This window comes from Carassius carassius, chromosome 41, assembly GCF_963082965.1.
Source record: "Carassius carassius chromosome 41, fCarCar2.1, whole genome shotgun sequence".
In the NCBI taxonomy this organism is placed as follows: Eukaryota; Metazoa; Chordata; class Actinopteri; order Cypriniformes; family Cyprinidae; genus Carassius; species Carassius carassius.
This window is the reverse complement of record NC_081795.1, coordinates 7,994,788-8,009,381: the sequence shown is the minus strand read 5'-3', so window position 1 is coordinate 8,009,381 and position 14,594 is coordinate 7,994,788. Positions and strand designations below refer to the sequence as shown.

General features: G+C 37.7%; 1 protein-coding gene across 1 annotated transcript in view; it reads right to left on the bottom strand.

Moving 5' to 3' along the window:
- The window catches only part of LOC132123555 (kinase suppressor of Ras 1-like), a 33,568-nt gene extending 20,807 nt beyond the window's left edge, over nucleotides 1–12,761 (bottom strand). Inside the window, exon 1 of the mRNA XM_059534247.1 lies at nucleotides 12,296–12,761. Coding sequence (XP_059390230.1) covers nucleotides 12,296–12,541 — 246 coding nt within the window. The 5' untranslated portion in view covers nucleotides 12,542–12,761. The remainder of the gene's footprint in view (nucleotides 1–12,295) is intronic.
- Nucleotides 12,762–14,594: the final 1,833 nt, after the last annotated feature.

Below are 14,594 nucleotides of genomic sequence, written 5' to 3'. Positions count from 1 at the left end.
CGCTGATGACTTGCCTGGGGTAAAAGAAACATTACATGACATTTTGTTTACAAGCTGTTTTATTGCCGTCTTTCCCAGGTTGAAACAATGATTGAGCTATTACATGAGGCATGAGATGTTCATTCATGTTTATTTCACATTTAAACTACTATTAAAGAAGAATGGATGATCGCCCTCACTCGCGCTCCACACTACCGCTTGAACTGAGGTTAACAACCACATCAAAGAGTGCCAAAACATAATTTATTGCTTAAATTTTCTGGAAAAAAAGGACACAGTTTGACAGATTAGACTTCGTTTCATATCAAAAGTAACAATATATAAACCTGGAAGTTTCCAATGGAGTTCCAATTAAAAGTGGTTAAAATAATGTTGTTGTCTGAAAGGCCTGTACCAAAAATTTTCAGTATGAATACGTGTACCGTTAACTAATAGATATAGTTACAGACACACACACACATACATATATATATATATATATATATATATATATATATACATAATATATTATTATAGTTGTAGATATAGATAGTAGTTATATTACTACTATCTATATCTAGATTCTAGATAGGGGTATTCAAATAAATTCATTTTGCTCTATTTATTTTGTTTATATTCATCAAAGAGCCATAAAAAAAAGTATCACAGTAAAGTAAAGTAAAGTAAAGTAAAGTATCACCGTTGGTGACTGCATGTGACCTTTCTTGAGAAATGGCTTTTTTTTGCAACCCTCCCATACAAACCACATTTGTGGAGAATTTGTGATATTGTTGTCACACACACAATGACCACTCTTTGTCATAAATTCCTGTAACTGCTTCGGAGTTGCTGTAGGCATCTTGGTCCCCTCTCTGACCAGTTTCCTGCTGGCTCTTTCATACAGTTTAGAGTGACGTCTTGATCCAGGGAGGGTCTTTGATGTACCAAAAACCTTCCACTTCTTAATAAAAGACTTCACTGTGCTTCTAGGCATTGATAATGCCTTAAAAAAATTGTATCCATCTCCTGACTTGTGCCTGTCCACAACTTTATCCCCAGAGATCCTTTTTCCAACTCAGTGATTCAGTGTTTTTATTATTATTATTATTATTATGTATATTTTTTCTGATAACTTGGTGTTATATCTTTCACTTGGATGTTATAAGGTGCACTGAGTAAATACAGCTGGATAAATAAAAACTGTGTCTGTCTTCATCGCAGGCTGTAAAGCAACAGAATGTGATCAAAATGCATGTGTGGGGGGGGGGGGATTCTTGTCTATACCCCCTCTAAAAAAAACTGAACATGCCATTTTTTTTTTCAGCAAGTAAAACATATTTGCACAAAAATTAAATAAAAAATCACATTTCTTTCATAGAAAGACAGTCAGAATGCATCAGGACAGAAGGTGTTGTCGAGCAGGAACAGTAGTAGCACCAGTCGTTTATGCAAACCACCAGAGTGCAAGATTAATTCAAACTATTTCTGGATTTCACACATTGTTGCACATCATCATTTTTATCAAAACTCGTGCTCCATATAGAGATCACTACAGAGAAATACACTCTTTTGTCTACAAGAGATTTTGTAGGTCACAGTGGCAAATTCGCCTAAACCTGTAGCCCAGCAACCTGCCACCTGTGCACTTGATTAGCTCTCTCCATTCATATCACAGCAATCAGGAATAGCGCAGCTGTTAATTCTACTGAGAGACAAGACAGCAGTGCATGGCTTTATGTATGAGCGTATTATCACCTCACCCAGGCAAAACCACCAACACAGTATGTAGTGCAGTCTTCAAAAGAGAACAAGAGCAGCATATCATTAAAGTTTCAGGAGGTCTATAGCAGTCTGAGAAGCTGTGCTGGCTCTTTTCTCTAGGCACTCTCTGAAAATGCCCCCATTTGATGCTGATTTGATGCATCGGTCGGCCACGAGCGAACCTCGAAGACAACAGGGTGTTAGCTTGCACCAGACATAGCCTGGCACAATGTGCAAGAGTGCACCTGTATTCAATGACTATCTCTCCCCTCATCTGCCATCTCCGTTACACCCCTCAAGGGGCAGCTTGAGTACCGGCCGGGGGGACCTGCTTAATTAAAGTGTTTGCGTGAGACCAGAGATGGATAGTTTGAGAATCTTCTGTGACATTTAAAAGCACCCGTCCTCTTAGATGCAAAATGAGCTTCATATTAGAGAATTAACAGACACAATTCATAAGGGGAGATGGTGTCTGTTACTACATAAAAGAGAGTACATTGGCAATCAAGATTTCATCAATACGGTTCCTGGTAAAATGGTGCTGCAACTGTTTCAGGAAGAAGAGTGTTCCTGGTATGAGTGTGCATGGAGAAAGTCAAGATTAGATAATGTTATTTCCACATCTACTTTGTTTTGTGTAGGCATGCACTGAAAATCTAAAACTTCAGATGATTTCATCAAATACAACATGCATAAAAAGGTTTGCACAAGAAGCATCACAGTTGTACCAGATAAGGTAACTGTAGACTGTAGTGGAGTGGCGTGGACCCTGTTACACACTGTGTCACCAATACAAGCAAACCTGCTCCTAATGTTTCTGACAATAACATAAAAGCATATGGGATAATGCATGCTATTATATATGCAATATTATTTCAGTTGAATGTGGCACATGGCAATCGAGCCATTAAATAATTTGCACTGGGTTGTAACTGATTACATGTAATCTGGATTATGTAATCAGATTCTAAAAATTAAGTATTGTAATAAAATTAAATTATATAAAAGAAACAATAACTTGTAATCAGACTATAGCTACTTTTTTATGGATTACATGATTATATATTTACACAATTTCATCTTTTAAACTTTCCTTTATGAAATAGCCTACTGCATATTTACATTCAGAAAGTCTTCCAATTTTGTGGACATTCATAATTAGATGAGTCAGGTGGCTAAACAGCATTTGACCACTGGATTTTAACATTAATAAGTCTTTAGAAGGCTTTTGTCTTTTAAACACATGAAAACGCACAAATTCACATTCACATTTTTTTGTCATCTGACATCTGACTCTTTCACATAATATAATTATGTGAAAGACACTAGATCAAGTACCCCTGATATTTTCAAATAAATATCTTAATTAAATACCACATTTGCATGTTCACAGTTCTCTGATGTTTGCTATGGTCACATGACATGCAGGAAAACAAATATAATATAATAATTATTTTTTTATTGATTTTAAAATGATTATCTTTATTTAACATTTTTATTATTAGCTTTTCATTAAACTCATAACCCCCCTGCAGTTCCTTCCCAACCCCAGATTAATGTACTTCATGTTGTTAATAGCAACAAATGAAATATATTTTTTTTCTCTTTGTATTTTTTTAGTATAGTACCAGATAATCCTTTTATGATAAACGAAATAGGTCAAAAGTGATCTAGAAGTAATCTAAAAGTAGTCTGATTATATTACTTAAAATGCGTAATATAATGGATTACGTGACAAACTAAAATTTTTGTCATGTAATTTGGAATCAGTTAAGGATTACAATTTGTTATACTCAATGATTTTTTTAATAGAAAACCCCTGAGTGAAAAGTTGCTAATAAAGGCAAGTCAAGCACACACGCACACACACACACACACACACACACACACACAAAGAATAAAATGTTCAGCACTAGACAATAAAGCGCAATGGTTCGTGGGGCATAAGACACAACAGAAGAGAAAGAGGGAGAAAAAGAAAGATAAAGCTGTAGAAAAACCACATGGGGATTTCCTGATATGAACAAACATTAGCCGGTTGAGAGGCCTATGCTCCACCGCATTTAATGGGCCTTGCAGTGATGTGTTAACTTTCCATCCATAGAAACAAAGTGCAAATGAACCTTAAAAAGCCTTTGATGAGAACTCATGCTATACCAAGCAAAGACTCGCATTTCCCAGAAACCAAAACTGAGACGCTAGGGAGTTGTGATTCTTCAAAATGCGTTTTTCCCAGATCTCTTCAGACAATTTAGGTCTTTTACATGAAAAAGCATTATCCAGTAATATCACTCAACTACTTAAGATTGCCACTGCCCTGGAGCTGAAGACAAGACTGTGTCATCAATAGGTTTTATCACATCCAAAAGTGTGGCAATCCTTCTTCCCGTCCACAGCAAATTTAATGATTTTGCTATATACCACATACCTGTACTCAAGATATCTTGTCAAAAAGGTTGTTGCAGGTAGTAATTTAAAAGGAAATCAGCTAATAGATATTTGTGTCATGAGTCAGTGTACTTTCCAGGTTAAACCATTTTAGATAAACTTTTAAATTGACCACAGGACAGAATAGGTTAATGCTATGTTTTAACCAAGAGCACTTAAAGATACATTGTTCCAAACCGGTTTGACTTTCTTCTTTATAACACAAATTAAGATATTTGAAAAGTTGCGATCTCAATGTTGTTTAATCCCCATTGAACTTGATTACAAAAAAATAAACAACAAAAATAAATAAAGTGAAATGTTCTTAGAAATACTGTCAAATAGATTTGGAACAATATAACAGTTGAGTTAATGATGACAGGATTTTCATTTTTGGGTGAGCTATCAATTATAATGTTTTCTGATCGGCAGTGGATTTCTAAGAGACATCGATTTACAGAAAGCTGGAGAAGTTGCTGGAATTGTTCTCCTAATTTACACAGATGACACATTAAGTGAAAGTGAAAAAGTGAAAGTGACATGACATTCAGCCAAGTATGGTGACCCATACTCAGAATTTGTGCTCTGCAATTAATCCATCCGAAGTGCACACACACAGAGCAGTGAACACACACACACTGTAGGGCTGTCAAAATTGCTCAAAATTGACGTTCGAATATTCCCTCAAAAAAATACACGAATATTCGAACTATTTGAACATCTGGTTGCGCATGTTGTCAATGACGCGCATTACGTCAATAACAGACAAAAATAATAAAAAAGAGACATAAGTAATTGTATAGATAGTCTATTTAAGTTAAAACATATATGACAACGTATTACCTGAACAAAAACAAGGAAATCAACTAATGGCCAATACTGCAGACCTCACGCTCTCTCACCCTCACGTTCTCTGCGCATAATGGTTTAAATGAACAAACAAATTTTTGTGCAAGCAATTTGAGGTCGTGACTGTTGTCCCAAATATAGCAGGCTTCATTCAGTGATTGAAACAAATATTATTAATATTAATTGAAGTTTTACAGCATATAGAACTGACATTGAATGCTCCGAGCGAGCTGTGCTGTGGTAAACATGGAACTTTTCGTTGACATGAAACGATACATAATCAAACCTCGGATCCATTGCTTGACAGAACTCCCCGAAGCGTGCCCCATCCGTGATACTGATCGGTCTCATGTCCTTAAAATGAATGAAATTATTTTATCCGTTATGGCCTCTTGTCGTGTTGCAGACAAAGAGCTTGTGGCGGGCGATGCAAAGTAACGTTAAGTGTCAAGACGTGACTGTTTAGCTGGAGTTCCACACATTATGCCATGCTCATTTGGGTGCACATTTTTGAGATGTGACCTCATGTTGCTAGTTGTCGAATGTGCGACTCCTGTGAGGCTGTGACCTGTCCCTGAACCCTCAGGCGCGCTAGCGCGCCCACTCGCAAAGCAGACAACCACGCCTCTACTACCGCGGGCCTTTTTTTCCACATTTTTTTTTTATTCGAATATTAATTTTCACCTTCGAAATTCGTTTTTTTTAAACTATTCGAATACATATTCGAATTTAGAATATTCGTTGACAGCCCTAACACACTGTGAACACACACCCGGAGCAGTGGGCAGCCATTTATGCTGCGGCGCCTGGGGAGCAGTTGGGGGTTCGGTACCTTGCTCAAGGGCACCTAAGTCGTGGTATTGAAGGTGGAGAGAGAACTGTACATGCACTCCCCCCACCTACAATTCCTGCCAGCCTGAGACTCGAACTCACAACCTTTCGATTGCCAGTCCGACTCTCTAACCATTAGGCCACGACTTCCCTAGCGCCCCCCTTTTTCTCCCACTTTGCCTTCAGATGGGGGAGACCTCTTCATCAAGAGTTAGGTCACAGCAGCATGATGGGACAGCACCAAATACCCAGCAACGTCAAGTGTGCATTGGTAAAACTTGTGTTATCGTAGACCACAAATTACAAGAATTTTAACCATCATACTGCTCAATTCCTGGTAACTAATTTAACAAAGATTACCCTAGGGGCATCATTACAAGACCAAAAGTTCTCAGACTACAGATATTTAAGGTAATTTGAATTTGAGCATAATTGTCACAAAACTTGCATGCAATTATATCAAACTGGTGGATTTTTGGAGGATACTAAGTTTTTGTACATTCTCTGTTAGATCAGCTATGCCCATCCACAGGAAATCCCAAAACACAACTCAGGTAGGAAATGTGACTTCAATACACAGCACTTCCTGAGCAATAAAAAAACTTGCATCTACACATTTTTAACAGAAGCATGATTTTCTTCTGAGAACACAGTCTTGCACACCGACAGACTCAGGCCACAGAGTGGTTGTGGCCAGGTCTGTACTGAGCCTGTGGAGAACATTTAGTTATAGCCAGATGTCAGCACTGAAAGACAAAGACAGTGTGACTTTGTGTGAAGTTGTGCGTTTTCAATAAAAGTTGGTAACTACCAGTGGGAGGTCTGCCTGGGGTGATCCACTTCCTGATACAACTGATTAAGCAGCAACACCTTTTAGTACAACGACTTGGTGACCTCTAGACTAAATCGTTGTCAATATGAATATGAAATATGAGAGTGTGGGTCTACTCCCGGACAGAAACGTAACACCCATTTGTTAAGTAATTGTGTAACACATGGTTGTTGGACATCTGCTAGTGTCCAGGTCTGCCTCTATTCCCCTCACTAGATCAAACTAAAACCAAAGGATTTTCCTTTGTTCCCCCATTGAAACAGATAAAAGAGATTTCATTTTGCAAACTGCTTGTCTTCTCCAATATCCATAGACACACAGTCTACACAGTTTATTCTGAGTGCTTGATGTAACCCTACTCCTAATGCAATTCAGCCTGCAATTCAGGCTTATTGTTCAAGCAAAAAGAGGGAGGAACGCATTGCCTGAACTTTCCACCACTTTTGTTCCTCAGCCCTTTGATGGATGCCCTCTGTCTACACAAAAGTGTTTAGTGTAGTTGCAGCATTATGAGATTGTAGTCATATTCACTTTCGCAAACTTCCATCGGATTGAGGAATCTTGCTCACTAATCACATGAATGTGTAGGGAACATACTTGCTAAATATAGGAACAGCCATAATAGCACAAACACACAGCAATCATTCCAATGGCCAGAGAAGACAAGCCACTAACCAGAGATTCTCAGCTGCCAACCACAGTCATTCCTTCAATGTCTGAATTGTCTCCACTTCTCGAGAACAAGCACAGAGAGACAGCCAGTTCATCCACAGGAATTCTGTGAGATTTACTGACAAGAATCTAAACGATAATTGCCATTTCGCACCATCACTCTGTGCTTTGCTTTGAGTGCTGGGGAAAGGCCTTTCCACATAGACCGTGAAAATTTGCGCAGCGAAAGTGCTATTGTTTTTTTTTTTCGAACCAGTCTGACGGATCTTCTCAATTTCGCAAAGCTAAAACATGGGCCATCCAATAAGATTTGAGCTAGGATCACATGACCGGAGCGGCTGATGTTGCACAAAAAGGCAAGAGTGGTGGCGCTGTTTCAAAAACCAGTGTAAACAAACACGGAATAAGAGTATTCCGGATAAGAGAAGATGGCGGATCCTTCTTGTTATCTTTGGTGTGAAAGCACCATTCGTCTGCGATTCGCATCGCACTGAAAAGGTCTTTATTCAAGTATGTCCATAAGTAGCAAAAAAAGTCCTGCTCAACTGTTTTGGTTAAACTCTAGAACTTTAGGATTACTAGAAACCTTTAAGAGTGCTGGGGAAAGTTGTCCTGAATAGATTAACTCCAAACCAAATCAAACAAACTGGCCTGTAACTTTCAGGTGATCCTGAAGACTCTGGCTCGATTTTTTAGGTATTTTAGATTAACGTTGAAGCTAACCTGGACAATGGACAAGTGTACTCAACAGAAAAGTGGCTCTCCGGGAGTAGGACTGTAAAAACAGTATGACTGAAACTTTCCAAAAGGACTGTGTTTGTTCTCTCTGGGCACATTTTGATAACCACAGGAGATTGGTCTCCTCAGTGGGTATGCAAATTTTATCCTTGTAGGTCCATGAATTGAGCAGGTAGGGAATCCCGTGCCACCTCCCGGATGCTGCAGCCAGGGACTCAGGTTGCCAGGCCACCATCCCCCTCACTCTGAGCTGGCCCTTGGGATGTCAAGCTGCCCTTTGAGTGGCACTATCCACTGAAAGCTTTTGATGGCTACAGCTCTTCAACTGAACCTACCTCTCTACAGGTATCAAAAGAGCCAAGGCCACTGGCTGTTCCTTGACTTCAAAGGCAACCTTTCTCAACACCGGTGTCACCGGGAGTTGTGTACGGAGTCCACCGCAATACCCACCTTGCTGAACCGAGACTGTCATTGAAGATCAAAGCAATTATATAAGTTGATATCAACAAGACAGCCTACAGGGAAAAGGTAAGACAGCTCAAAGTCAGGTGAAAAGAAAACAATCACAAAATGACATGATTAGAGAGTTCAGACAAAGATGTGCACCTTAATAATGACATGAACACCCTGAACACCTCATCCTTAACCTGACAGTACCATTCTTCCAGATGAGACTTAAGACAGCCAATGAAAACGTGATGGCTTCTTCAGGTGTGTCATAGAGAGTACCTGTGTTACCTGCTGGATCACTGTCTGGTATGTTGACTGCTCTGCTTTAGACAAAAGAGCTCTGCTGTGGATAGTGAAAATGGCTCAGCTCATCACTGGAACCAAATTTTCAGCTATCAATGATAAAAAGAAAGACTTGATAGCAACATTATCAGTCCATCTCTTGTTGGTTTCATACTAGGGTTGCCACGGTGAGGGAAATTTCGTAAAAATTTGTTAAATCATTTATCGACGTGTGACAACACCCGTAATACCGGTATCACCGTGGGGGGGTGGGGGGGGGGGGGGGTGGGGGCTCTTTTCTTCGCTTCCTCTCTTTTAAGTAGCTTATAAATGCGTACACATTATACTTTTACTTTTGAATTAGCTGCAATTGGCAATTCGGTGTCAATTGCTTGAATGGACAAATGTAAAAAAAACTCACTGATATTAACTACAGACCTTTTATTAACATAACGAATAAAAATACCACCATGCAGAGGCTGAAAAATCGGAAAATCGGAAAACTGTGGAACCAAACAAATTAGAACCATAGATCGTTTATTGCCCAGCCAATATAAGAACGTTTTTAAAACGAATAAGAAAATAAAATAGGCCTAAATAAATTACACAAAGTTTAAATAAGATAAAACCATATAAATAAGAAACCAATGTAAAAGAAAAACTTTCAAAATGAACTTATAGCCTACATAAACGACAAGTCAGTAGCTACTATATATATATATATTTAAAATAATTCTATAAATTGGCATTTATTAACAGTGCGTGCAGAGTTTTTTTTTTTTTTTGGGCCGCGGCTCGACGTGGGCTTCCTCATTTTGTTCTCTCTCTTCTCTCACGGGGTGCATGGACTGTAATTTTAATTTTAAGAAAAAACGAATGCTTAAAAAAAAAATCTAAATGACGGTGGGGACAGTTTCACCTTCAGGGGGGAAAGTGATGTAACTGGTGTCGCGGCTTTAAACCGGTTACACCGTCGACACCGTCTATTGCGGCAAGCCTATTTTTTATACCCCTACCATCTGGAGGAAACTTCCAAAACCACTAGACTATCAAATAGCTCTGACAATCCTCAAATGGACTGTCCAACCCCACTCAATGCAGAAATGTATACCATAATCCTGACTCTGCTTGTTATTGTTCTACCTCAGCACAATACTTGCCACATTACAGTCTTTTTATGAGCACTAGACTCTATGTTCACATCTTGCAATTCAAGTCTATCTGCCTTTTCTGCACTTTGTTTTAACTTACTTTTATATAGTACTCTGGACACATAGGCATATTGCTGACTATTTATTGCATTTTTCTTGTAATTACAGTTCACTATGTGGCCTAGGGCCACCACACATTATCATACTATGTTATATTAAGTTAACATTGCTGTGGTTTCAAAGGACATGTATTTTATTATTTTTCTTGCACTTGGCTGATAATATAGAAAGTGATCAAAAAAAAGAAAACTTCACATGACCTGACTTGAGCAAGTGTTATTTCTGAATTTCATCATAAGAAATAATAAAGCGCCTCCCTAAGATGTACACAACCAGTAGATAAGTATCGGCAAAACAAGCACCAGACAAACCACGATGTCACAATTACCTGGGTCTGAGAGAACTAGCGTCATGAAAATTATTCAAGTATAACAGTTTATTTAACGAAGCCTCAAGCCCATCTTGATTATTTAAAAGTGAGTGTTTGGAAACTGCGAACATGAAAGCCATGTTTTGATTCAGAGAAGAAGGTGCTTGACCTTAATTTCATCTTCACAGAAAAGCCACAAATTGATGGTGTTTTATTAAATACAACCATAACAATATTAAATGTCACGCTGTTCAAAAAGGTTTGACCAACTTGGGATTTCAGTTCATTTTTGTGGGAGGGGTTAACCACTGTTGCAAAATACCTGCGTATGGTTAAAAGTAGCACTAACTCTCTTCTGACATATGCTCCTCTTGTTTGCAGAACTAAACTAAGAAAACAGGTTGTTTGACATGGAACATATAGTTTTAAAACACCTACAGGACGTTGACTAGTTTGCTCATCTACAATACACAGTGATTATCATGAGAATGAGTATTAGGGATGGGCCTACCGATCCTGAAATATCAACATATCGATACCAAGTTAAATATCGATACTAAGGATTTTTATTTACCAGTTAGTTTAACAAAACAGAAATAATGATAATGCGTAAAATATGCATTGAATTGGACAAATAACCTATGTAAGTGAATCAAACTATTTTCCTGCTCATCTGAAAAAATGCTGCAAGACTGAACCAATCAATCACAGAGAGCATTCACTCACTGCTGACAGTCCTTTCAAACAGAGCTGCATTTTCCAAAATTATACCAAAAGAAAGCATTGATGCTTTTGGGAACAGCAGCACAGAACAATGCTTATCATAGGACAGAAAAAACATACATGTCTAAGTTATTTCACAATAAACAAACTGAAATTGTAGCCTACAGTTTGTGCATTTACATGGATTTAAATTCAACATTTAAAGTTTATATTGATCATGTTTTATTCTGTAATGTTAGCATAAATCATGCACGGTCAGAATGAAAAGATTGCATATGCACGAAACATCCTTTAACTGGCAGGCCCAGTTAACCATGTGTAAATTAAAATATAACTTAAGTTGCAATTAAGGCGTATTAAATGTTAAAATGCATTTTAAATATAAATTTAAGTGGATATCATTACCCATTTTACTCTTAGTAATTTAATAATCTAATACCTTTCATCATTTAAAAGTTCAGTTTAGAAGTATCGTATTGTATCAATATCGACGTTACTGTCTTTTAAAAGTATCGGTATCGTATCGAAAACAAAATAAGTGTTATTGCCCATTCCTAATGATTATAAAAATAATTAAAAAAATTAAAGCATTTTCGCCTTCATTTAAAAAAAAATCTGTAAAAGAATTACAAAAAGTGGTTGTTGTATGTCTGTTTATGGCTGAAAGCACCATATAAAGTAAACATTATTTTCATGACACAGCTGGTCATGTGATCTTAACATGGTGGTGCCAATAAAAGAGCAACCTGTTCCATGATATTTTTTTAAATGCTGTTCATTTCATTCCAAGTGCAAAACTTTTCTACCGAGCAATGCACAACATTACACAAGTAAAACTTGACATCAGGAGGGGGTAGACAGTTGCACCCTAAACAACTACCTCAAGATCCAGGAAGTAATGTCAACTAAGAGGGGGTTTCCATGACATTTTGTGTCAATATGTTAATAGACAATAAAATGAATGATGACTTGAAGATGCATCTACAAAGCAAACATCATCATTTTGGCATATCAAGAACTAGAATCATTCACTGTCTAAAACTGGATCGCACAAATTTCATGGTACTTATTTCACTTAACCTGCAACCTGGCATGAACATTGTCTAGATACCCTGTAGCTTGTTATCCAAGTACACACAGGCATTAAAAAAACCCACACAAAACACTTACCTCCAAAGCGCGTATCTCGTGTTGGGTCAGGTCGTTAGATGCGGCGCACTTGGTCCGGAGCCCTTTCAGACTAGAGATGGAGATCTCGATCAGATTCTGGATGAGTTCGCACTGGTGGAGCGCGTCCATCCCTGCATTACTGCCATCGCTCGCGCCCAAATGCTCCTCATCACTTGCGACCATGTTTCCAACTTTGCCAGAGACACTAGTATCCATTCCTCGGCATTGGCACGGCTTTAGGGGCATGTGCTCGAACTACAGAAAACACTAGTCCAAAGTCATGTTTGTCAATGAATGTAGACTAAACGGAGGTGCCAGTCTTACTCCAAATGCGTTCTGCTAGCATACTCTTCAAACATACTCGTGGACTGGTTTGACAACCAGACAGGACGCGTTGTCAGCTTGTTCCGCCTCAAACGTTGTATGTGTATCCCGTGAAACCCTTTGAGAAGCGCTCGCTTAGGTCTCACCCTCAGTCAGCTGTTTGAAGTGACTTAGCGTTTGATGCGTTGCAGTGTGGGAAATGAAGTTTTGTTTACACGCGCATCGGACCGTTTGAGCATCATTTACGTAACGTTAATGGATTTTTTTTAAATGTTGTTGTTAAATTTTTGACTTAAAAGAAAAGTTGTTTATATGTGTTTTAAAAGCGCTTTAAAAAATCAAACATTATTATTATTAGTTGGGTAGAGTAAATTAAATAAAATTGAATACACTTTATTGTCCCCTAGGGGAAATTTGTCCTTGACTCAAGGTGTATGGAAAGTTGCGTTTACACTGACAATATGTTGAATCCACGAAAAAAATAAAATAATAATAAGAAGAAGAACAGTAAACCATAAAAATGTTTAAAAAGTTGCAATACAGTCACATGTAGTATTCAGATTTTTTTATGTGATAATTTTTTTCAGTGATAATTTATGCTTATATGTTAATAAGTAGGCTATACGTATAATTTATATTGTACAGTATTGAATATGGTTAACTAGTTATGTTCTCACAAGTTTTAGATAAATTGGTAAATGAAACAAGGTGGAAAAAAGTGAAAAGTTGTAAAAAGCATATTAGTGCACTTATTTTAAGTTTTTCCCACCCAAACAACATCTCTTGTAAGTGCACTTATTTTAAGTTTTTCCCACACAAACAACATCTCTCGATCACAAAATAAATAAAGAATTAAAACTAAAAACCAGGCCGTCATGTGATTTCTTTTAAAAATAATTAATTTATGTATTGGATGACGGAATGTTGCTTGTTAACTTTACTTACATGGCAATGTTAAGACAGGTTTATTTTCTGCTCACAATCTGATAGCTGCATACAGTACCCTTTGAAAGATCAGATAGGGTAAATTGGTAAATGAAACAAGGTGGAAAAAAGTGAAAAGTTGTAAAAAGCATATTAGTGCACTTATTTTAAGTTTTTCCCACCCAAACAACATCAAATTTAGATTTTTCCCGCCCACCACCAAATTCGGACCAATCAAACGAACTGTTACATTTCGAGGACTATTGTACAATTTGCATTGGGTGGAATCAGAACTCTGATACTACATTTTACCCTATGGCCTATTTTTACCTGAAATCACCTTAAATTTGTATGTAACTTAACATAAATAATTGAATTTTTCCAGAACACTAACTTTATGATCAGTATCAATAAATTACAATTTTACAACCCTTTGGTGGAACTTGTCTTGTCATATATCTGCTCTTGTTGGTTCAGCAATACACTTCCCATTATGTCATCAGAGGCACACTTTGTATAAGGGCTGGAAAAACATGTTGAGTGTGTATGCATGCATGACTGTTCACAAGTACTGCTCTCTGCCCACTCAGATGAGAAAATACTTTTTTTAGACTTTCCACTGAGTTATGATTTGCTGGGTTCCCTTAATGTCAAAGTACTATGGTAATTCAATAATTATATATGATTGTGTAAATAAACAGCACTTTTGCTGTTCAGAGTTAATGAAAGTGTTTGTGGCAAAGTGCTGCAACAGAAAGACATGAAGAAATATTACAGCACCAACTTGCTGTATCAGGCACACACTTTCCCATGGGAAAAATCCCCTCTCCTCCAGAGCTTGCCAAGGAGACATCATTTCAAAATGAACAGTAAAGAGGACTGAAGCCAGAGAAGAGCAACTGCAAATTGTCTTTCCCCATGAGGAAGTCGAGGCAAGCCACTTTTAACCAACTGAATTGAAAGGAAAAACTTTAACCAGTTTGTATTTTGGCTCACAACAATCAGAAAAAATGTCCACATCACATGTATGACAGGAGCTTGATGGTTCTGC